This window comes from Streptopelia decaocto (assembly GCF_964273445.1).
Source record: "Streptopelia decaocto genome assembly, chromosome: 1".
In the NCBI taxonomy this organism is placed as follows: Eukaryota; Metazoa; Chordata; class Aves; order Columbiformes; family Columbidae; genus Streptopelia; species Streptopelia decaocto.
In genome coordinates, this window is record NC_138663.1 from 147,975,416 (window position 1) to 148,001,111 (window position 25,696).

Consider the following 25,696-nt stretch of genomic DNA (forward strand, 5'->3'; position numbering starts at 1 on the left):
TAAATCTATGCTCTCATGTGCTGTCCCTTCAGTGGCCCACTACTTGGACTAGTGTCACTTCCCCTTGTTTGGAGCTACAGTGATGCTGACTGCTGGTAGCTGTCTAGTGAAAAAAATAAGGGTAGAGATGGGCTATATTAGGCTTTTCCTCAGTGAGGTTATTAATAAGATCTTTTTCTTCTACCTGCTGCCTATTTTTAGAGAACCAGTAGGAAATTAATATATTTTCTCTGGCTTAAATTGATCATGAAATAGAAAGTAAGACAATAGTAAAAAAATTTGCATCTGTCTGTTGTCTCTCCACCCAAACACGGAGGCTTTGCTTCCTCAGGAAACCATGCTAAATATCAGGACTGGAGAAGTAGTGCTGAATGTTTGTTCTTGAATAGGAGTATTGTTAGGCACTGGATTTACTAGTAATTTGCTACTGTGAAGGAGTATAAATTAATGCCGTGAAATTTCTATACTTCTTTTTTTAAGAACTAGAGAAAGAGATTGAAGAACTCAGATCTAAAGCAGCTGCTGGAGGAGCTGATGATATTATTCAGGTAGGAACATGTAATGGGTTTCTAATGTATTATGTAAGTTTAGCTGAAATACATCTACAGAAATAATTAGTGATAAATAGTAAATAACTTCAAAACTGTTATTCAAATTTAATGTAATCAATTTCCAGGAATTCAGGACACTTCCTAAAACGTTTTCTTTTCCTCCTCCTGCAAAATTCTTACTCAAAACCACTATCAGTTCTGTGAAGAGTAGTACAGTATGTTACCATTTCCTCAGCAAGACTATTTCCTTGTGTAGCTGGTTAGACAGGCTTTTGTTTATTTTAGAATGACCACTGCAGGAAGACTTTCAGCCATTTAGAAAGCTTCAGAGACAGTAATTTGATGAGATCAGAAACAAATAATTAAAGTTGCATGTCACAAGCAATACTTTTAAGAAAGTAACTGGATTTTTTTTAAGTGACAAGAACATCTGTCTTTCTCAAAGTAAGGGTCATAAGCAGCATATGAAAGTGAAAGCTGGCAATGAGGAGGAATTTATCAACTGGAAAATTGTTTTTAATAATTTGTATGGAGATTACTTTTCTACAGAAGGAAAGCTCCCCACACACATGGTGATAAAAAGTTAGCTGATTAGAAATACGATTTTGAACAGAATCTATTACTCAACGTTGTTTTTTAGTCTGCCTGTTCCATATCTGTCATATCTAACTTGAAAGTAACTTTTAAAATCAGTTCGATCTGTTTAATTGATAAAGAGAGTCATGACCGATACGTGATGTTCTATGGTTTGCAAAATCATTCAGGCTTCCATTGTTAAGAAACCCTTCTTTCAGTGATCTTTTTCCCTTAAAATTAGGCTCTCACAGAAAGACTGGATGTTGTACTTCTGGAAAAAGCTGAAAGTCAGCAGCAGTGCGTAACTCTGAAAAAAGAAAATATTCAAAGAAAGCAAGAAGCAGAGGTACTGAAATGAGCAATAGAGCATTAAAAATAATTCAGAATTATGTTTATTTTCTAGTTTTGCTTGTTGAGTATTTCACTTTCATTTTAATATTTTTTTTCACTTAACTGTGTTCTGTTTTACCTTAAAAAAATCTAAAGGATTCATATATTAAAGCATTTTCTCTGTATCCTCTAATTAATAGTTTTTTGTAGGACTGACAATAAAATTCTTATGTCCACTGGCTAGTTGCACAACCGTTCAAAAATAATTCAGTCAGTGCATTAGTAGCCTATATATGTGATAGCTTCAATTAGTTGGCTCTGTCTTTCCATGGGAAATATGAGGTTGATATTCAGATATTCATAGAAAGGAGCCTAGCAGCCAAGGTATCTAAATTATGTCAGTAATCTTGATTAATAATAAAATGAGTAATCTTAATAATAAAGTGAAGAGTGAATTGCTTGCAATTGATGAACATCATTATATTCCAGATACTTGAATTTGATGAGCTAAAATTAATTTGGTCTTTAATATATTATTGGAATAGTTGCTAAAGCTGAAGTCTATTATGACAATTTTATGAAAATATGCTGGTCAACATGATTTAAGACTTAGTTTTCCTTTCCCATTCTGAAAATGTTTTTGTACCCTCTTAAGTGTCTTCTAAATTGAGTTGTCCTAACATAGAATTAGATATTTTAAAACCATGGCAATTTTTAAAACTAAAAGGCTCCTAAATCTTCTAATTCATTATTGTAATCAGTTTACTTGGATTCTGTGTACTAAATTACCAGTATTTAATAACTTGCATGTTTGTTTAGGCTGCAGTGGCTAAGACAGAAGAATTGCAGCAGCAACTGGAACAATCAAGTATTGACTCTCTGAAAGAAATAACAGCTCTGAAGAATGAATTAGCTAATGCACAATGCAAATACAACGAGGACTTAACAAAGCTGAAGACAGAATTAGAGGAACAAGTGAAGAAACAAATGGGACTGGTGGAACAGATTGAATGTCATAGTGATAGTCAAAAAGAAGTTAAAAGATTACAAGATGATGTCCAAAGAATTAAATCTACCTATGAGGAGCAAATTTTGTGTCTGAGCAAGCAGTTGGAAACTGTGAATGAAGACAAAAACAAAGAAGTGACAAATCTGCAAGAAACTATTAAAAGCAACTCTCAGTGTTACCATAATGAAATCAATAACCTGAATGAAGAGCTTAAAAAATTAAAAATTGCCCATCAGGAAGAGGTGTCAGAGTTGATGCATCAGATTGAAATATCGTCTAAAGAAAATGAAGAAAAGCAAAATCAGATAAATCAGTTACAGCACAATTTGGCAGAGGAGAGCTTAATAAAAGAGAAAAATGTGAAGGATGAAATGTGTGCTTGTACTGACCAGTGTAAACATGACTTGGAGCAGCTGAGAGAAGTCTTAAATAAAAATATAGGAAACAAGATAGATGTTGTGGATACACAGGAAGAACCTCATGTAGACGTGACAATGGAAGAAAAGGTTAGGCACCTGGAGCGTAGCTTAGAAGAGCTCCAGTCCCAACATAGTATATTAAAAGATGAGTTAACTTACATGAGTAATGTTAAACTAAAACTGGAAGAGGAAATCCGTCGCATAAAGGATGAGTACTTTCATGAGCGGGAAGATTTGGACTTTAAGATAAATGAATTGCAGCTTACTAAAGAAGATTACTGTTGTGTAATTGAAAAACTGAAATTGGAGCTTCAAGCAGCAAGGGAGCACTGTGAAGCCACTGTAAAAGAACATAAGTTAGAGACTCAAACTCTGAAAGAGCAACATAAGAGAGAAATTTCTGAACTAAATGAAACTTTATTATCAGATTCTGAAAAAGAAAAGATGGCATTAGTTTTTGAAGTGCAGGAACTTAGAGAACAACTTGAAAAGCTAACTCAGGAGAAAGAAGAAGCAGTGTCCAGTTACAACAGCCTGAGAGAAACAATGGAAACTCTACAGACTGAGCTGGGGGAATCTGCTGGAAAGATCAGCCAGGAGTTTGAATCAATGAAACAACAGCAAGCTTCTGATGTCAATGAACTGCAGCAGAAACTCCGGGCTGCTTTTAAAGAAAAGGATGTTCTTCTTGAAACTGTGAATCGCCTCCAGGAAGAGACAGAAAAATTGTCATCTAGTCAGCTAGAGATCGAAGAACTTAAATGTAAAATTGTTAATCTTCAGGAGGAGAATAACACAATAACACAGTCCATCGACCAAAAAGAGACTGCTATAAAAGAACTGGAAGAGAAAATAATTGCTCTTACTGACCAAAACAAGGATATTTTAAATGAAGTAAAATTCTTGGGTGAAGAGAGAGAAACCCTTCAGGAAAGATGCAAGCAAGAACAAGGAAAAATTCAGGAACTTCAGGAAGAAGTAGATGTTGCTAATCAGTACAATAACAACCTGAAGAAAAAAGTGGAGGAATTAACAAAGGGACTGAACGAAGCTTTAACTGGGAACAGTGAAAATGCTCAAACGCTAGAGCAACTGGAAAACCAGATTGAGTCTCTGTTGCGTGAAAGAGAGAACCTTTCATCTGAAGCGTATAGTCTTCATGAGGAAAATAAGAAAATCCTTCAGGAAAAAGGCAAATTAAGTGAAGAGCTGGAAAAGATTAAATCTGAAAAAGATGGTTGGTTAGTGTTGAAGGAGCAGTATGAAAACTTAGAAAAGCAACTACAAAAGATGACTGCAGAAAAAGACCAGATATCAACAGTACTTGAAAGTGAAAAAGTGCACAGATCTCTTGTAAGAACTCAGCTGTGCCACTTAATTGAGCAAGTGGCATCCAATGTTTCAGCTGCTGATGAAGAATATGATTCTCTTAGCCTGTTAGAAATTGCAAATGAATGCTTGGCAAAAATGAAAGAAGAGCAGTGCCTTGCTCTACAGAATGAGGAGAAAATTCTTCGTTTGCAACGGGAAGTTGAGAGACTAGAGGAAGAAAATGCAGCTCAATATACAGAACATAGATCCCTGATTCAGGATTTTGAAAAAGAAAAGGATCTCTTGAAAGAAGAATTGGAAGGAGCGTTGTCTGAAAAGGAAGCACTTCAACATGATATCCAGGAGCTGGAGAGTGCCAGTGAAAAAACAAGGACCGAAAATCAAGATCTTCTGGCTAATATTGAAGAGATCACTCAAAAACTTGCTTTTTATGAAAGTCAAATACAAGAACAGCACGAAGGATCAGAAAAACAAGATGACTTAAATTTCATTCTGGCGCAAAAGGAAACTGAACTTAGAACTGTGAAAGACGAACTGAGTTCTCTAAAGGTTATATTTTGTTATTGAAGTATACAGACTAAACCTCTAAAGTCTTCAGAATTAAGGTTCAAAAAATACTTTCAATTCTGTCTTTTTTTTTTTTTTTCCTTGGCCTCAAAGTGAGTTTCCCTTCTAGAAAGCATATGTTTCAGAGTTACCTAACACCTCAGAATTCCATCCCCCCAGGAAAAAATAACCAAAACCGATCATAATGTTTTTTTGACAGAAGTTGCTTGTACTTGAATCTCTCTTCCTATCTATACACCTCAAAGTGATTATTTAACTAGATGGACTAACTAACCAACCTCATAATCTTTCACCTCTAACTTACTATGGCTCCATCTCAAACAAAACTCCTGCTTGATATGCCTTAGCTACTCCTAACTTCAGGTCCTGGGAATTGATGGTTATGTAAAACTGACAGCTGCAGAATTAATGGTCTCCCATTTTTTGTCCTCGGAGAGGATGGAAAGCAGCTGTTAAAGGGTTGGAATGTTTTCCTTTCAACATAAGTATGCTTTTCAGTTACCGAGCTGATATGAAATTGCACATAAGGACTTTCTTGGTAGTAGGAATGTAGACACAGTCCAGCTGTAGATGAAACTTCTGGTGGCTTGTTAGGGGAAAAACAGATATTGCAAAGAAATTTTTGTAATACTTCTTATATCTTTGTTTATAATACAGAATGTAATGGAGACATTGACTGCGAAAACTGATGAGCAGTCTTCAGTAGCAGAGCTTCAAGAAAAAATTGGTATCTTTCTCACTCTTCTCTCTTATGTAAATAGTTTGGGGGTTTTGGCTTTTTAGTTTTCTTTCTCTGCATAATCGTCCTGTATTTTCTACAAGCCAAGGAAGGTGGGGAAGCAGATATCAAGGCAATTTCCTGCAGTATTTCTTCCGTTAAGGACTTAAAATATTGTTAGCAATTTCAAGTCTATTATCATTTGATACTTTTTAAGATTTTTATTCCTGTGTACATTTGGCTATAAACAGTGTAGTGGATTTAATCTTTATTTCTTAAATACTGGAAATAATTGTCTCAATAAGAATCCCTGAAGCTGCTGAGAGGAAAGCAACACTTTGCCAAAGCTATTGTTGCCTCATTGCAGTTATCCCAACACATTAGAAAGAAGAAGGTTCTGAGTTGTTACAACTCTATGTAGAAGTAGACAAGAAGCCTCTGAAACGGGGAAAGATTGTTCCTAAACCATCTGTGCGGCTGGATGTCTTAGCTTTAAATTAAATTCAAATGCATAACTGAACAAAATATTTGAACATCTCCCCCAGATTTATATTTTGTTTTGTTTTAAAGTCATGCTGGTATTTGTGTTCTAATTGAATTTAATTTCATTTCTTGGGGGAAAGAAGAGGCATATTTTTTCACTTTCTTATTTATTTATTTTAGGAAGACTGGAAAAAGAATCTGCAGAAAAAGGAGAGAAGCTAAATAAAATTAAGGTTGTTGCTGTGAAAGCGAAGAAAGAATTAGATGCCAGCCGAAAAGAGGTATCCTGATTACTTCTTCATATGAAGAACATTCTGCATGTGGGGTTCTGTTTTAATGACACACTTCTTTTTTAATAAGGTACAGACTCTGAGGGAAGAATTGGAATTGGTTCAATCAGAAAAAGATCAGCTGTCTGCTTCAATGAAAGATGTCATTCAAGGAGCTGAAAGCTATAAGGTAAGAATAGTACTGTATTTACAAAAGACAGGTAGATGTCAGAAAATACTTCGCTATTGAAGCCCAGCCTGGATGTATATTGCTATCTACTTGCACAATTATGTTTGGCAAAAAAGACTGCATCAGTGCAGTTGAGTAGCCAAATCAAGAAATGTAATGTTCTAGTAACTGTGCGGCTGCTGCCAGGTGAAAATGAGGCACTTCGTTTCTACTGGATGGTATTTTTAAACCTTTCAGATCTAGCATCATACATATTAAACAATGTGTTGCTGAGACAAAGCATAAATCCTTATGGATTCCACAAAGCGCATTAATTTAGAGATTAGTTAGGAAGTCTTTAAGCAATAAAGACATAAACTAACGATTACCTGGGAGCATGTCCTCTTGGAGCCTGTCTTTGGGCACATGAAGCAGAAGCAGGTGACTGGGGACAGTCAGCATCACTTCACCACAAGTGAATTGTGTCTGATTATTCTGATTGCCTGCCATGATAAAACAGTTGCTGTTGTGGATTGGAGGAGAACAGTGGATGTCACTTTACTTTAGGAAGGCTTTTGATGCTGTCTCGCAGTGCTCTTGTATCCATGGTAGGACATTGTGGTCCAAATGGGTAAATAACCAAATGAGTGCTTAAAATATTAAAAAAAAAAAAAAAAAAAAAAAAAAAAAAAAAAAAAAAAGTTGCATGGTTTGACTCAGAGAGTAGCAATTAATGGCTTATACTAAATGGCAAAATGACAAAACTCTGAGCAACCTGGTCTGATTTCACTGTTGACCCTGCTTTAAGCAGGAGCCTGAATGGAGACCTCCTGATATCTCTTCCAACCTAAATTATTCAAGAATTTCCTGAACTGAAAAGGGTTTCTCGCAGAGCCTATAATGGAATTATGACTCTAAATTCATTCTGATATTTCTGATGTTGCAGTGAAACAACTTATATGCTGAAGTATTAGGAAGATAAGTGTCTGAAGCTTGAGCAATGTATAGTATAAAGAATGATGGGTTTGTGTTTGTATGTGTTAAGAATCTTCTGATGGAATATGATAAGCAAGGAGAACAGCTGGATTCTGAAAAAGACAGAGCAAATAATCTTGAACATCAGATAGATGACCTCACAAGACAGCTACAGGTGTCATCTCAGCAGGTCAGTTCTGTATGTGTGTCTGATCTATTGATAATTGCAGTAAAAATTAATTTACCTATTGAGCTTAGGTTTTATTAATCTGATTGTTACTATATATAGTTTCGTAACTTAAGTTCATTTTGTATAGTGACTTGCAATTCAGGGTTGTTTTTCAACATCTGATATCTTCTCTGGGCTGTGACAAAAATAAATATATCTAGAATGTCTGGCCTTTTCATTAGAAGGGGGTTTGTTTACCTCAGGTTAATGTATATAAAAGAGCAGGTGATCAGCTGTGATATGGGTTGGACATACAACTCTGCTGCACCTACCAGATAGTGGAAGTTTGATACTTTGGTTTTGTATTTCTCTAATTTCACACCTACACTTTTCTTGAAGTGCAGTAACCTTTAAGTGTTACTTTTTTTTTTTTTTTTTTTTTTTTTCTATTTCTTAGAGAAAATGTGGTGGTGTTATTTAATCACGAGAGTGTTTAAACATATTAAATTAATTATGGGTTTTCTTTGCATCTTTCACAAGTCTGCGACTTTAGGATGTATTGCGGAATACTACAGTGGCATTCAGAAGAGTCTAAGATGGTAATTAAGCAGCTATGAGGCACATTTTTGCAAAGCTAACTGAAATGAGTTTAGAATTTAGGATTTAAACTCACAGGTCCCATACATAATTATGCTGAAGATCCACCTAGGCCACTGTTGCCTTATAAATGGAAGCTAGTAGTGAATAGCATAAGAAGAAATGACAAGTAGTAGCATATATTCTACTGATTATGCAGGTGTTGATTTATTCAAGTTTGTTGCGAGGTATTTTGTAAATAAAAGCACTGTTTAGGTAATTAGCAGCTTCTTTAGCTTGTACTTCCTTCTTGATCTGCATAATAGAGACTGAGATAAAACATTGAAGGTTTCAAAATTAAATCTGTTAAAAGCGTTGCAAAAATAGCACAGATATAGGAGGAGTTTTTACTATGTACTGACGTGATCCCATTGAAAGCCTGGTGGTGCTGCAGTTAAATCTTTTTTAAGAATTGATAGTATGATTATTTATTTATAAATACAGCAGCTATATCTGAAGTGGGGCATTAAGTACTCGAACCTTGCATATTAGTGTAGAAGGAAGGTGATTCTTGCAGAAATCATAAATGTTTGGTTACTTTTTTCAGATTTCTTGTAACTAGCCATCTTACAGAAAGTTGGGCAAATGAACTCTGAACAAAATAATCAAATTTTTATTGTTTAAAACAAGATGGATAAAACTGATTGGTAGGAGTGCTGTTTATAGGGGCACTGGATAGAAATTGGTGGTATTTTTTAAATATAGACAATATCTTATTTGTCAGTCACATGCAGATTCAGCTTATGTTTTTATCTTTCCATTATAATCCTTTCAGCATGATCAGTTGCACTCTGCTAATGAAGACCTCCTGGCTCGTGTTGAAACACTGCAACATAATGCTAAGCTGCTGGAAGCTCAGATACTGGAGATACAAAGAGCCAAGGCAAAGGCTGACAAAGAACTAGAAGCTGAAAAGCTTCTGAAAGAACAGAAAATAAAGGTAGTACACTGTAGATGTGGTGAATGGGCTGAAACATTCATTTCACTGGATGAGACTTCTGTTAGACCCTTGTAAACTGTGTTTTTATAGAACAAGTTCCATACTTTCTTTTCTTGTTGCTTGACTCCGTCTTATTTGAAGGACTAGTCTATTCATTGAAAGAACTTCATGAGACTGTCACTTAAAGTAGATAGGTGATTGTTGCAGAATGTGAAAAATACTTCTTCATCTGAGTTTTTCTTTGGTTCACAGTGATTTTCCTAAAAAAAAAAGTATTTGTACAACCTATGTGTGTGTAATTGTAAATAGATACTGACATCTATTTTGAAATTGGACTGCATAATTGAGAAGTATTTAAATTTCAGGAACATAGTGGTGCTCTCCGAGAAATAGAGGAGCTTCAGATGCAACTTCAGAAGGAAAAGAAACATCTGCAGAAAATTATGCAAGAACTAGAGCTGGCCAGAAAGGTAGAGTTGCTGTTCATGTTAGTGCTTAACGGACTAAAGATTTCAGCCAGTCTTGCTGTTTTGGATGCCTCTGAGGTATTTTGATGTTCTGAGGATTTTAAAGCCCAAAGTTTGCAAAAGGGAAAACATGAGGGTTTTTACCCCTGGTTTTGTGTTTGGAGAGCTGATGTGTACTTTGGGGTTTGTTTGGGTTTTTTTAATTATTTTTTGTTTGGTTGGTTTAGTTTGCGTTATGTGGCCTGTGCTAAGCAGAAATAGGAATAGAGTTCAAATGTCTGGACTACTTATATGGTGTGCTATTCAGAAGCTGCCCTTCTTGCAAGGTCTGAAGATGACAGAAACTAATATCTGTTTTCAAACAAGAAGCAGAAGTTTTGAAAAACCTGTTGCTACTTTTAACACTTACTAGTAGGTATTTTGTAGACATTAGTTACAAGCTGTAACTTCATTGTGTGTAACTTGCAGGATGCTCAAAAGAGTACGCTGATGGATATGGAAATAGCTGATTATGAAAGGCTAGTAAAAGAACTTAATCAGAAGATTACTGATAAAGACAGCAGAATAGAAGATCTTGAGCAAGAGACAGGGATTCAGAAACAGAAGCAAGAGACCCTACAGGAAGAAATAAGTGAGTAAACTATAAACAGCAAGAATCTCTATGGTATAGTTAGTAATAGTAAAAGATACAATTCACAAACAACTCAAGTTAATGAGTGAGAGTAAAGTTTTCAGGGAATACTGAACAGTTACATAGTCAAAATTACTCTTCCATAAAGAAAACTTTACTATGTTATTAGTCGCTCGATCTTGTGTTCAGCAAATAAAAGCCAAATTGCCTGCCTGATAAACTGTGTTTCTTACCTAATTTCTTACCTAATTAAGTTACTCATAAGTTCTGAAAGTTGGTGACTGACGGGTTTTCATTATGACATATCACACTCATAAAACTTTACTAGTTAGCATGTGGTTAAAAACTGTCCTTACATATAATTTATTTGAAGAGACATATCATTTATTTGAAGATCTTGTGTGCTTGAAAATAGGATGCTAAACTTACTGTAAGCTACTTGTTTGCAGCTCTTAAGAAATCTGTCAGGATTTGCTTAAATATTTTCCAATATTTTTAGGGAAATAGGGGAATTTTCCTTTGTGTATAACTGCTGTTTTCTGCATTAGAGTCGCTTCAGTCAACTATGCAACAGGATGAGGAAAGAAATGCCAAGATAAAACAACTCCTGGTGAAAACCAAAAAAGAACTGGCCGATTCAAAACAAGCTGTAAGTCCAGATGTTAATGACTGTGTATTCCATTTTTGAACTAGCTTTTAAAAAATGGGCTGGTAGCTGAATTGTTAAGTTGCTGAGGTTTGTTTTTTTTTTAATAACCAGATAATTTTGTCATGCAGGAAAATGACCTTCTGATGTTGCAGGCATCATTAAAAGGGGAACTGGAAGCCAGTCAACAGCAAGTGGAAGCCTATAAGGCAAGAAAATTCACTTCTTTGTTAGTTTAAGGTTTCTTATCTAAGTAATACGGATGTGGTTCATACTGGGCAGATGGAATATAGGCTGAAGAATGAAAAGGTATTATTTCTATTGTTAGGTTACTGGTTCTTTTTCTTAAATGAATTTTGTCTATTTTCTGCTTTCCCCAAATATTTCTGCTGTGATGTTCTTTAAACAGGCTTACCCTGTCTCATTCCTTTTTCTTTTCTCTTTACACCAGAAGAGAAGACTGCATAATTTGAAGCTTGTAGCTGGGATAGAGTTGTCAAATAATTTCTTTTAAAATGGAAGTTTCTCAATTTAAAAACAAAATAATGCAACATTATCAGCAAAAATCCAAAGTGTTGTCCATCTGTGTAATTTTTCTTGGTTGGGCAGAATAGGAATTGAATGTAATGAAAGGTAGCAGGGAAGGAAAGGGAGAGGGGTTGGCTTCTTAAATATTGCCACCCTGGCACTGTAATTTTTATCTTCTATTCTCACTTTAGATGACATAATATATTTTTTTAAAATTATGCACACAGTAACGCATGTCTATTTTTATTGGATTTTAATTTTATATTCACCAGTTCTGTGCAGGAATTACTATATTAGAATACTATGTGTTCTGTGGCATCTACCTTTGAAGAGGGAAGAAAAAAAAAATGTCATAGTGAAGTTTTCAACTGAATTTTTCAGATTCAAGTGTCTGTGCTAACATCAGAAAAGCATAAAGTTCAGGAACACCTGCGAACTTCTTCAGAGCAACATCAGCGTACGTTGAGTGCTTACCAGCAAAAAATTGCAACATTGCAAGAAGAGTGCAGAGCAGCCCAGGTACTCTAGTGGAAGAAGTACTGTCAAAGACTTTAGAAGGGAGATTTACAGCACTCTCTGCCTGCTTCTCTAAAAATATTTTGCAGATCTTTCACTCTTGTCTTTTTATCTGCCAAGAACTGAGAATTATCCCAGTGTTTAATGTAGTTGAGTGGTGGTATAGAGGACAAATCAGACTTTGTCCTGGTTGTTGTCTATCACTTGTGGTGGAAGATTTGGACTGCACTCTTATATTTCCAGTAGGGGAAACCTGTGATGGTAGTGGGAAGTCAGAATTCATTTAAGATGATCAGCAAGTGTAGACTGAGGAGGGTGGAAGGAGAAGCCTTTAAACAAAAGGTGGGAAGAACAAACAGAATAGTATAATTTGCTCCATAGAAAAACCATTAACACAGATACCACTTAAAAAACTGGGGAAAAAATATTTGCAAGCACCTTTTAATTTGCTGCTATATGAGCAGCTTCTTAATTGGCAGCTGAGCTACATGTGACTGAGCTGAATCTGGAGTAGTGGCTAGTTGGGGTCAGCACTGTGGAATTTGTCACCAGTTCAGCTGAAGAGAAGTTTTCCAAAATCCATCTCTTGGAGATGGGAGCATCTTAGTCATCTCCAGGATGACTAATGAATCCGTGAGCTTCTCCTAAGATCCAAGAATGAAAATCCGCATCTTTGTTTTCTTAGAAAAATATACAACATGAGTACTTGGATCATGGGAATAATTCTTGCTGTATAGTGTACAGTCAAGGGTGAAACTATGTTACGAGGTGATTTTCTGTATGTTCACAGAAACTCATGTGTCGGCTGAATTTAGAAGATAAAATAGACCAAGCGCCCTTACAATCAGCTAGAATATTTTATCTTGTGCTCTGTAATACCATTACAAGACCGATTTAAGTCCTCAAAATTATGCATAACTTTCAGGCATATTCGACTTTTCACACCTGGGTGGTATAAATGAAAAAACAATTACCCTTTATTTTTTTCCCTTCACTTTTGTCTTCATTTAAAGCTGTTTGAGAGAACCCCTTGCTTGTGAATCTGTCGAATGCAATTTTTGAATTTGCAAGTATTTGTTCGGTTCTTTAGTAGGGGTATGTTGAAAATCAATGTCTCTTTTTAAAGTTTCACATTTTATGATATTCAGTTAAAGTCTAGAGAAACATGATCTGTTACGATTGTCATAATTTTAATTATCCACTTAAAAGAAGAAAATACAACAAGTGGTTCTTAATTTTTTTAATGTAAGATGTATTTCATTTTAAATAAATGAGTAATAGTCAATAGCATAACTTATTAAGGCTTTGTTTTCTGTGTGATAGGCTGAACAAGCCTCTGTTACATCTGAATTCGAGAGCTACAAAGTTCGTGTTCATAACGTTCTGAAACAGCAAAAGAATAAATCTGCTTCTCAGACAGAATCTGAGGGAGCCAAACAAGAAAGGTAAAACTAAAATCTTTATATGCATACAGAAAAATACTGATACTTGAGTTGTTGTGCTTGCCTTCGCTAGTTTCTGACCAAAAAGTGAGTTCCACTATTTAACTATTTGCTTGAACAAGAAAAATATCAGAAGGGATACAGTTTGCTTCCCCAGTCACTTTAGGTTAAAAAAGCCCCCAAACCAACAAAAAACCCCCTTCTTCATTTCTATAAACTTTATCTGATCTGTAATCTAACTGTGGTAATGCAAATGTGAACAGAAGAAAGATCAGAAGTTTTTACTGGTACTGCATTCCTTTCTGGTTCCTTGATTTGTCTTTTTTAACATTTATGTTTGTGTAGATTACCTGTTGTTACGGTCAGAGGGAGAAGTAAGGTGTTAGAAAGATTTTCATGAGCAAAAATTAGCCAGCATCCTCTGTGTGGACCTGACACATGATTTTTTTCTGCCAAAAAGTATTGCATCAACATGCCATTTCCAGCTAAGAAGAGAAGACCAGATTGGTACTGTTCAGCTGAGCTCACTTTGAACTTTTCAAGAAGGAATGGTTTAGTGTAGTTAAAGCTCTGTCTGCCACTTCAGGCATCAGTTCCAGCAGATTTAGGAAATACTTACCAGCTTTTATGTGAGGAAAGACTAGGGGAAAAAAAGGCTGCACTGCCAAATGTTCCCTGAAAATCATTTAAGTATAGTCATAAGCTAGGTAAATTCAGATTCACTTCAGGAAATGTCTGAACCCACTGCGAAAGTAGATAATTTTTTCTAAGTTATTTTTATAAGTTATTGATAGCTGTCCTTAGTGACAGACTGGGTGTTTATGTCAAAAGTAATTTCTGACACAGGTCATAAAACAGTACATGCAATTGCTGCTGAAAATCCACCAGAGGGAGATCTGTGCTTTTTGTTAGAGGACTTAGATTTTTATGGTCGGTTTGGTGGGGGGGGGGGGGGGGGGGTTGGTGGGGTTTTTTTGTGTGTGTTTTTAGTTTGTTTGTTTTGGTTTGGTTTTGTTTTGTTTTTAAACACATCTACTTCTTCTTTTCTTTGAAGCAAGCAAACTTCAAGAGTTGCCTCTCTTTGTCTCTCTTTTTTGCAGATTTAAGAAGTTCTGGTATTGTTAGGTTTTTGTGAGGGTCAGCTTGGAAACAAAATGGAGAAGCAATAAAGCAATGAACAGATGACAAATACTTTTCAAATGAATGATAAGGGTTAATGAGCTACACAGTTCATGAGATAATGGAGATGTCTGCATATATAAATACAGAAAACAGAAAAATGCGTCTGACTTAAGAATTTTTCCTTGTGGTGTATATGATTTTGATTTATTTCTGTCCAACAGTTTATCTGTTTTTATGGATTTTGATGTTGATTTCTAGTCCTTTGCTGTACTCAGTCTCATTGAACTGAAGTGCATTTCCTAAACAAATAAAAAAAGTCCACCACTTTTAAGAAAATTTTTTTTCTCCCATCTGCATCCCACATATTATTGTCCCTCTGCCTTGTTCCTCCAAACCAGCTTGAAGTAGAAGGCAGTAGCAATCACACTACCCATCCCAATAGTTATGTTCCCAGCAGTTCAGTTGGGATATGCTAAACCTTTTTGTGCATATATTGAAACACAGTCAGAACTTTCCTAACTGTTTCTGCTGCAGTCACATTCTAAGATTATTTTGATCCTGGTGCTATATTGATTTTAATTAATAAATAAGAAATGTGGATCAGCTATTCAAAATGTGGATATAATATAGGCTCTGAAATAATATAATTATTTTTAAATGTATCTTCTTTATTTATTCTTGTCCTCTTGCAGAGAACAGTTGGAAATGGTAATAGATCAACTGAAAGTTAAGCTGCAAGATGCTCAGCATAATTCACAGATGAATGCATCTGAACTCCAGGCGTTGCAGTCTGAACACGACACCCTGCTGGAAAGACACAATAAGATGCTGCAAGAGACTGTTGCAAAAGAGGCAGAACTCCGTGAAAAGTATGGTTTGCTGATGAACAGACACAGATATTTTTATTCTGTGTGAACTTCAAGGGCTGCGCATATAGTGGCCTCTAACTGTACTTCCCAAAGAAAGTGCATAACAGTTAAGAAAGTTTTCGAAGGGAATTTTCAAAATAATTGTTTGCTGTTTTTCATCAGCCTTCAGAAGTTTCAGCGATGAAAATGAAGTGATAGCTGATAAGGGAATTTGAGATTTCTGCAAGCTTTCTACCTGTTAATTATCAGACATAAAAATTAACATGGTTTAAGCACATTGACTGTTTTTCAGTCCAATACTGAGCATTACATTTGTGTTGGACTGCTCAGCTAAATTTTACAGATGTTTCCTATTAAAAAAATAAGGTAGTTAAATGCAGAGCACACAATTTCACTGAAAAAATGTCCAGTCCTGCTTCGACTAAATGCCTTTCTTACCAAAAGTACTGTTTTTTTAAGTCTGTTCCTCTCACAGTCCTAATCTGCTGTTTCTTTTGCAGTAAAAGGAATTTGCTTAGCCTGTATCACTTCTTGAAAAATCACGCATGTCCCTAATACTTGAGCTCTTCAAAAAGGGTCTTTCATTGTCTTTTTTTATTTAGAGTACAAGGAAGTTCACGTGAGATATTCATGAGAAATTACAGCTTAGTATTAGGAACTGTTGACTTCTTGTTTCCATCTTTGTACTGTTTTGTCTGTTCCTGATAGACACATGATGATTCATTGTAATTAACTAAATTATGTCCTTCTGCGTTTTTCTGGGAACAACCCATATCACAGTAGGTTCCCTTTGTACCCAGAGAGACAAGCTCTTTGCTACTCTGGCTATATTTAAATTTGTACGCTTATAAGGGCAAGTCCTATGCTTAGTCTTTCCATACATGCTCTTGTTTAATTGCTTGTGACAATTTTATCTTGCTTCTGGAGTACCTCCAAACCAAGTACAATTGATGTGTTACTGGCACTTTTCTTGCTAACAACTATATTCTTCTACACTCTATTGTACTGAAAGTTGAAGCTTAAAAAAATTAAACTTACCTTATACTCCACTTCCTTTAACATTTATTTACCAAACACTTATGCAGGACTTCTGAAAACATTAGTTTCTAAGAAGGTAAGTGACATGCACTGTATGACACTGTAAACAATCATGTTGTGAGTTTAGAATTTAGGAATGTTTAGACCACAGTGTCTCTAATACTTCCCTTTTTTTCCCAAAGATATCTGAATTTTGTGTTCTGAAAAAGAAAATAGTAGTGCAGTGCATTCATATGATAGATAATAAGTGTAACTTTCTCAGTCTTAGATTTTCTCTGTGAAAAGAGGAATTTAAATGGGGAAAAAGTTGTACAGTCTTTCTCAGATAATCCCACTCATGAAAACTGAAAACTACTGTAAACTATAAAAATTTTGAAATGTAAAAATGTCAGTGTTTTGCTGTTCATTTCTTATGTTTTGTGTGTACACTGTTTTCAGGCTCTGCACAATACAATCTGAGAACATGGTCATGAAAACGGAGCATGCCCAGTCTTTGAGTCAGCTGACAGCCCAGAACGAAGCTCTCCGGAACAATTTCAGAGATCAAGTCAGGAACCTGCAGGAAGAGCACAGGAAGACAGTAGAGACGCTTCAGCAGCAACTGTCCAGAGTAGAGGCTCAGCTCTTCCAACTCAAGAGTGAACCAAGCACTAGAGGTAATTTTCAGTCATCACACCAGGTTTTCTTGGGTTTAGATACAAATTCGTGTACCTGAGTCTGAATCTAAAATGTGTTTATTGTGTGTGGTTCTGTAATACATCAGAAACCTTTTCTGGAGAACCTGCAGCATGCCATATCATTCCACTGATACAAAGTAGGGAATGTGTCTTTGTTATTACTGTCACTTCAGAATCTTAAGGTCCTTGAACGTGTCCAGAGGAGAGCAACAAAGCTGGTGAAAGGGCTGGAAGGCCTGTCCTGGAGAGGGAGGTGCTGAGCTCTTCTCCCTTGTATCCAGTAACAGAACATGTCAGAATGGTTCAAAGCTGTATCAGGGGAGGTATAGGAAGCATTTCTTTACCGAGAGTGTGGTCAAACACTGGAACAGGCTACCTAGAGAGGTGGTTGATGCCCCAAGCCTGTCAGTGTTTAAGAGGCACTTGGACAGTGCCCTTAATAATATGCTTTAACTTTTTGGTCAGTCCTGAAGTGGTCAGGCAGTTGGACTAAGTGATTGTTCAAGGTCAAGTTCAACTGGAACTATTCTGTTCTGTTCTAGAATCTGCATCAGTGTTATTTCTTCAGCAGTACCTGCATTGTCAGACAGGTGAAGGGAGATTACTTTGTAAATATTGGGTGCTCTTCCTATCAGTTTGTCTCAGATTTTGGATCATACTGGACCTCTGCCTCCAGTATGAGTGGTAAAGCTAAAGAAAAGTGCATTGAAAGCTGTTTTAACAATGTTTGTTATTGATATACTTACTATTTGACTCCTAATTTAGGATTTTACTGTGTTCAAGCTCGAGTGCTGTTTTTGTATCTGTAAAGTTAGTAATTAGGATGTGGTTGGACATTTGCTGAGTAGCAGTAACAGTTTAAGAAGTTACTCTTTCCGTATGTTACTGAAGCAACAGGATAGTACACACAGTATTAAAACAGAATAATTTACACCTCCCACAGGACTGGTTGAAAGAAAAACTAATTCTGTTTTGCATTAAAAACATTTGACACTCTTGTCATAGTTTGTCGTACAACATAGATGTGTTGTAACACATCTTCAGGGAGGGTTGCGTGAAGATTTCATAGTCACTGAAATAGAAATTGCCAATAAAGTTTGGATTTAGAAGCAGGCTTTGATTGGAATGGTGTTTTAGCAGTGAAAGGCCATATTTTCTATTATAAATGTTATGTGTGTATCTGACTTTCTCTCTTTTCTTCACCTTTCTTCCCCTTGCTTTTTGAAGACTATTTTATTTACTGCTCTCCAATTTGAGACTGTCACACCTGTTAAATAGCCCCACCAGTTGCATTCTGATGACAAACATGAGCAAGTATTTTTCAGGTCCAGCTGTTTCAAATCCAGCAATGAAGAACTTGAGAGAACGGCGAAACACTGACCTTCCTGTTCTCGATGTGCACACTGTAGCTAGGGAAGAGGGAGAAGGTATGGAAACAACAGACACAGACTCTGTCTCTTCATCCAGCACCTACATACCATCCTTGGAACAACTTCTGAACTCCCCGGAAGCAAAACTTGGTAGGTAGAACATGTGGCTTTTTGGAGCACTTGCATATGTAAGTTGCAGAAGTTTCTGCCCTCAAAATACCTCAGAGTGTTGTATTTTCATGCTTTCAGGTGCAAGACACAGGTCCACTTAAGTGCCACTGAGCATGTACTCTCCTGAATTTCTGTAGGAGTCCTTGAGTAAGGACTAACAGTAAAACTTTGCTACAGGTTTTTGTGATTTAAATATTTCATATTTGTGACTTTCCAAAGGGAAAAGACTGGATGAGCAAGTCAGTGAATAGTTACAGAGCTTTTTGCATTCGGGCCTAGTCTCTACTAGAGACAATTAAGTGTTGGTTTAACTCTCATTAATGAAAGGATAAAATGTCCATCTTAATGTAACTTATTAGAACAGACATTTATTCATAGGTATTTTTCCCAGGAAAATGAAAGCCCGTATGAAGAACAGTGTTTTAAGGTTCCCCCCATGAAAAAAAAAACAGAAAAACATATGGTAGCATCTGATCATGTTTTAAAAGTCTACTGAGCACTTTGTGGAGAGCTGTTGAAAAATCTCCCTCTATGGGAAGGAAACAAGGGGTAAATTAAACCCATGTATCTTGATGTACTTAGAACTGATTTGCCAAACCCCTTCTAATATATATAAAAAAATTCTTCACAAAAAAAAAATCATGCAGCAGCAGCAATGATGCCCACTCATTTTGCAGTCTGACTTTGTGTGGAACTTGTTTCTGAGATGCTACGTTAATCAAGTCCTAATGTTAAGTTAGTATAAAGTAGATGCAACTGCTTTTTCTTTCTCTCAGTTTTCTTTCCAATTAATTGCAGAACCAACTCAGTGGCAAACAGAACTCACCAAGGATGAACTGATTCAGAAACTAAACACAACAGCAAAGAGCACTGATCACTTGAATGAATTACTTCGTGAATCAGAAGCAACCAATGCAATCCTAATGGAACAAATTAAGGTTAGTAGACATGTAGGAAATGCGGGGACGGCTCTAATTTCTGTGGTGTGTTTCCTAGGCCAAATGTTTAACATCAAATAAGTTTCAGAAAATCGTAGTATATAAAAATTTGGTAATGCAAAACTTAATTTCAGAAGGGCTTTTATACCACAGGACTAATTAGCACTTCCAGAGTTGACTTCAGGTTTTTAGTTTGGAAGTTTAATGTGCCTTTACTGTTTTCATTTGGATAAAGGCAGTAAATCCTGAGGGAAGCATTGTGTGGTTTATCTTCCTGTAACCTATTTAACTGTCTTAAATTAAAAGAAGATATATGTTTAGAGGTACACATGCTAGTAGAGTTTGGTGTGATTTGATTATACCTTCCTGAGTTTTCTGAAAACACTTTGGAAGTTAACATATTCTCTAAATATGCTAAGCTTTCCTTTATAAAATGTTTCTTAATGAAATGATAATATTGTTGAATCTTTGATCCACGTTGCTTATTTAACTGTTCAACTCCTGAAAAGTTGGCACTGTATGTCACGGTAAGTACTCCACAGATTTTTATCAAAAAAATATATTTTTGATCAATTAAAAGTTATTTCTGGACTATATTATTGTGTGTTCAAGTATCACAGGATTTTTGTCCAGAATATGTTGCTGTGCACACATTATTCCTTTTGAAGCAAGCTGCATAATTAGCTTTTTAGCTTTTCAAAAGACCTTTGTTCAATTTCTCATTATATGAAGCAAACAGTATTTCATAATTTTCCCTCATCTGCAGCTTCTTAAGAATGAAATAAGAAGATTGGAAAGAAATCAAGAGAGAGAAAAGTCTGTGGCTAACCTAGAATACTTGAAGAATGTTCTGTTGCAGTTCATATTTCTAAAATCAGGAAGTGAGAAAGAAAGGCTGCTCCCAGTAATAGACACCATGTTGCAGCTCAGCCCTGAAGAGAAGGGGAAGCTGGTTGCAATTGCCCAAGGTAGGTGGTAGTCGAAACATTGTTGCAAAAAAAGGAAAAGTGGAAGTACAGGCAACTGAAGTTCTGTTCCTTCTTTTTAGACCTTTGAGGGAAAACAAAGCTTAGCAGAGTAATGCCAGTGAGCTAGCAATAAAAACGTTTGACTCTGTTGGGAAGTTACTATTCAGTTTTCAGAAACCAGAACAAATACCTAAACATATAAATAAAATCAAGGTAAAATATAATTTCTTCTGAAACTTACATGTCTTAGGAAGAGGATAGTATGTTGTAAAAATGTAATGTGCCCACATTTTGAGTAGAATTAAAGATTTCTGTCAAAGTGACCTTAAAATAGAAGTTAAAATAAATTAATTACTTTTTTGGCAGATGTTCTAAAAACATAATTAAAGTGGTCCTTTCCAGGCAGTACTGCAGATCTAATATTAGTTTCAATATATTAACTTCAAAAATCTCTTCAACAAAATATGTTTTTCATTTAATAAATAAAGGGACTAGGGAAGGAAAGAAAGAGTTAAGCCTTTGCAAGAAACTAACCCAAGAGCTGACAGTACAATAATGTTCTGGCTCTGCTTCAAATATCCTGAGCATTTGTCCCCTTAAAAACACTTTTTAAGGTATTGTTTGTCACTCCTCAATAACAACGTGTAGCTTTTTGTACTTCATTAGCAACTGACCTATTCTTTATTTTAAGATTAATATAAAGAGTAAGTACCATGTGTATATATGAAGTACTTAAAACTTGTGAACAAAATCATGTGAATAAGGTGAGTGGCAAAGTACTACATTCCATGGTAGGGTTTGCATTCAGAAAGATGAGAAGTAAATTAAGTCCACAGTATTTTGATGTTCTTCTGACACTGTAATGAACACTGACTGTTGTTTTGTTTTTTGTTTTTTTCTGGAGAAAGGTGATTAATGGCTTCTTTAACACATCCTTAAGTACCCAAAGTAAAGTAGACTTGGTGATAAAATCCATGAACACATCTATGCCAGACTGAGAGCATGTCTTGAATATTATCTTTTCAACAAGTTTGAGTATTTGAAAAAAGAACAGAAGTGGCAGCGGGGAGAAACAAGGTCATTTAACCAAATGATGCAATGTCTAATATAATAAAGTTAGTTTACAGTATGTCTTTCTTCCTCCTTCAGGTGAGGAAGAGAGTATCTCACGGCCCTCCGGGTGGGCTTCATACCTCCACAGCTGGTCAGGACTTCGATGAGACAGTGGAAACACTGAATCTTTAAACACATTCCACAGTTGCAAAAAGATAAATCTCAGTGTAGAAGAACAAGCTTTTGGTGTTGTGGCATTGAACTACACATTTTTATCCATGTGTTATTTTCAGCTTTTTAGATTCTTCTAAGATAGGTCTGAAAAATTGTCTGATATGATGCTGACAGCAGTGAACTATTCCTCTTGTAAATGAGAAAGCTGATAATCAGAAGTATAATGAGAAGTGACAAATTAATTGCAAATTGCTTGGAAACAGAATTTGACAAACCTGTGACAAATCTTTTGATATTGATTTAGAAACTTGGTCTAACATAATAACTGGAATAACTAGACTTAAGGCATTATGAAATGTTTACAGTTTCTTTCACATATTTTTGTCAGCTCACCAATATGGTTAGTGTTGTTCTCTGCACACTGAAGAAATCAAAATTGAGTTATTTCCTCTCTGGTGATGCTTACAAAATGTAAGATCATTAAGAAACAGAAATGGCATTTTCTGCTTTGAATTGACTATAACTTTTGTCTTGGTTGTTTTGTTTTCTTCAAAAGCTGGATTGAAAATATGAAGGTAACGGTCCAAAAAAATGTAGAGGGTACCTAAAACTATATGAAATATAATGGTAAACACATCTGAAGCATGGTACTGTAGGAGAGATTAATGGCATCTATTGAAGTCTTGGTATAGTACTCCAAGAATCAGAGGTTGTGACCTGAAGACTGGGGAGAAAGCGCTTAAGCTGTGGTTTCTTAACCTGAGGTTGGAAGTTTGTGTTCAAGACCAGGAAGAAATGTTTCATTACTGTAGTGATGCCTGTACTGAGGTGAAAAGACTACTTGTACTGATTTAGTCATATTGTAGACACTAAATCTGAGTCTGTAGGTCAGACTCCTAACAATAACTTGTGAGAAAAAGGGACAGAATTTTATCAGTAGATGCATCTTTTAAATGTTCTAATGATTGAAGAAGTTACATACTTCTCTCACTTCTGTGTTCCCATGTGTCATTTACACAAATGTTATGCATAGATGAGATAATCTCTGCTCCAGGTTATTCAACAGAATGCTTGGGGTTTTTCCAAGAAAAATACATCTCTGACATAGAATTACTTTTTCTATTATCAACACACCTCTTTTAGCTTCAGTGTTCTTTTTCCCCATTCTAGTCCATGTTGTCTTTCACCATCTTAATTTATTTATAAGTTATTAAAATGCATATATATGTTTTCAAACCCTGCTTACCTTCCAAAGAGTCTTTCCATCTTTTACACTCATGTTTTCATGCTTTCTGTGCTGTTTCACACTGAATTGTTCCCTGGTATACATACCAATGTGAAATAGTATTTCCTATCTATCTTAGTTGAGGCCCTGAGGACATTATGCTAATTTCTTTAATATTACCTTACTTAAGACTGAGATTAATCTGGACATAAGAACAGCAGAAAGGCAGCACAGATTGAGAATAAACTATGCGGTAACTGTGCTTTTTGGTTTAAATTTTTGCTGCTTGTATATGTTTCAGTACACAATCAGCAAAGTCAACAGGCTTTATTTAGATATTTTAATTCCTTTCCATGGTCTTCAGCACCTATTTTTTTTTCCCCCTCCAATATGTGTTCTAACTGGAATCTTTATGGTTTGTGCTACCAATGAAAACATTCTCTGTGGACTTTTAGATCACAGAACTGACAAATGGTAGAATGGTGATGAGTCTTTTAGGCATCTGTAGTTTGGAAATGTGGATAGCAAACATGAGGCTATGTTTAGGCTTTCTAGCATTTGAGTTTGAAATTATTACCATATCTTCAACACTTATAATTTGCACCTGATCTCAGATGTTGAATTTTAACTCCTTATTCACAGCTGGATTTGGTTAATGTCACTCAAAAGAGCACCAAAACAGAATGATAGGAGAGATTTCAAATATGCATAAAAATAGTGCAAGTCATTCTCCTGCAGTTGTAACAATGGAAGCACATGAGTGGCAGGTTACGACTTTGTCTTCATTCAAACTCAGTTTGCAGCTGACCTGATTTAGTTTCTTCTGCACAATGTCTGCTCTGCTTTCTCTAAAGAGCTGTTACAAGTTCCTTTTAAAATGCACATATTTCAGAACTATAGATTATTTAACATTGTAAACTGTGAATAAATGTATGCAAGTAACATGTATCACTGGCTGTATTAAATAACAGTTGCTTATTGACTTATTTCAAGTCTGAGTTGCGTGCTCACTGTAGTAAGACTCAAGCATTGTACCTATGAATGTAGTGGACACCTCTTGCATTACTCTATGTATATTTTTTTTACAATGGAAGGTTAAGATCTTAATGTAAGGGTATTTTAATAACTGCTACTAAGCTGTATTCTGTTGCTTAGATTGCCAGAAGTTACCTTTGTGGCAATAAACTGTATGTAAACAAATATATCAAAGTTTAATATGCACTTGCAGTAAATGTCTTATAAGGATGTGGACTGGAAGCAGGATTATTTTGCAGAGAGAACTTTTTACATGTCATATATTTGCATTTGTAATGTACAGCATTGTAGCTGTGATTTGCTTTCAAAAAGCAATTTAAAACTGTAACTAGTACTGCTGCTTCTTTATATACTGTGGTACTCTTTTTGGAAGAGCACTGTTCTGACTTTGCTTTCTGGTTCATTCATTTGTCTTTTTTCTTTACAGTGCCATATTTTGTTAGGATGTTTCCCAGAAAATGTAACCCCAGCCCAGGGAGTTTACAAGCTTAGGCCCAAATTTTACTCTTCTGTCAGCTTGCTGTCAGGGTAAGCCTAAGGAGGGCATAAAAACAAAACAAAACAACAGAGTATCTATTAATTAAAAACCAAACAAGGGAGTGGTTTGGAGTTCAAAGGCCTGTGTGTGCACTGTAGCTGCATTTTTAACTACCTGTGCTGGCTTAGAAATGGGTTATGTGCCATCCATCTGCCATTTACCCAGAAAGGAGACCCACCTGTGAAAGCAAAATGTGCTCCAGTTGAAACATGGGAAGACCAGAGCTTGTCAGGCTGTAGTGCAGATGTGGCCAGTAGGATTTGTGGTTCAGGATGGCCAAAGGGAACCCATGTTAGAAGTGATAACATGGGAAGGTAGAGTTGCTTTTATCTTTTCATTTCCCCAAAGCATAATTGAGAGAATACATGCTTAAATTATTTTCCAAATTTAAATCTTTCCTTGGCTATTGCCCTCCATCCTTTTGCTTTGATAACAGCCAATATACCCTGAAATGGTGGAGGAATGCTTAAAAACTCTCCTGAGTTTGTACTAAGTGGCTTTGAAGGCAGCTTACCCACCTAGGTTTCCTTTGACTTATGCCTCGGCTTCACCCAGTGCACCAATACTTCCTCAGCTACCTGATAGTTCCATTGGTACTGTGAAAATATCTCCCTTAAATAGCAGTAACCACCCACAAGCTGAGAAGCCAAATGTATGGAGAAGTAAAAGTCTATTTGTTGTAGTAATTTCAGAATTGCTAGTCTGAATAGATAAGTGTTTTGGTTGGAAATATGTCTTTGGCCTTTTTGAATGGCCGTCACTTCAATAAAGGTCACCTTTACCCAACGGAGTGCCTTTCTTTTTCCCTGAATGCTTATTCTTACCTGAGAAAATGCTACTCAGGTGCAAGATAAAAAACAAGGGGGTGTTTACTGTGGTACTGAAGAGAAGATTCTATGGATCTGGTATAGTAGCTGCAGTCTTTGCTTTGGAACACAATAACAGTGGTGGATACTTCTGGATGAATGAAAGAGGAAAAGAAGTGGGTTGCTTATGCTTGTTTGGGGGGAAAAAATGAAGCTTTCAAAAAAAAAGGCTAATTTAAATTACTTCAAATGTGTTATTGGATTGTCACCAACAATCTGACAATATCTGACATGAAGGAGAGGAGGGATGCAGAAGGTATTAACGTGCTGATTGGAAGG

The 25,696-nt window shown here is 35.9% G+C and overlaps 1 protein-coding gene across 1 annotated transcript in view; it reads left to right on the plus strand.

The window, feature by feature from the left end:
* Positions 1-25,338, plus strand: part of GCC2 (GRIP and coiled-coil domain containing 2) — a 29,665-nt gene extending 4,327 nt beyond the window's left edge. Inside the window, exons 4-23 of the mRNA XM_082050854.1 lie at positions 481-548; positions 1,369-1,473; positions 2,277-4,766; positions 5,442-5,511; positions 6,166-6,266; positions 6,346-6,444; positions 7,469-7,588; positions 8,979-9,143; positions 9,509-9,613; positions 10,079-10,241; positions 10,790-10,890; positions 11,019-11,096; positions 11,797-11,934; positions 13,255-13,376; positions 15,188-15,364; positions 16,841-17,058; positions 18,405-18,599; positions 19,419-19,558; positions 20,325-20,526; positions 21,676-25,338. Of these exons, the coding sequence (XP_081906980.1) occupies positions 481-548; positions 1,369-1,473; positions 2,277-4,766; positions 5,442-5,511; positions 6,166-6,266; positions 6,346-6,444; positions 7,469-7,588; positions 8,979-9,143; positions 9,509-9,613; positions 10,079-10,241; positions 10,790-10,890; positions 11,019-11,096; positions 11,797-11,934; positions 13,255-13,376; positions 15,188-15,364; positions 16,841-17,058; positions 18,405-18,599; positions 19,419-19,558; positions 20,325-20,526; positions 21,676-21,746 (4,928 nt within the window). The 3' untranslated portion in view covers positions 21,747-25,338. The remainder of the gene's footprint in view (positions 1-480; positions 549-1,368; positions 1,474-2,276; positions 4,767-5,441; positions 5,512-6,165; positions 6,267-6,345; positions 6,445-7,468; positions 7,589-8,978; positions 9,144-9,508; positions 9,614-10,078; positions 10,242-10,789; positions 10,891-11,018; positions 11,097-11,796; positions 11,935-13,254; positions 13,377-15,187; positions 15,365-16,840; positions 17,059-18,404; positions 18,600-19,418; positions 19,559-20,324; positions 20,527-21,675) is intronic.
* The last annotated feature ends 358 nt before the right edge of the window (positions 25,339-25,696 follow it).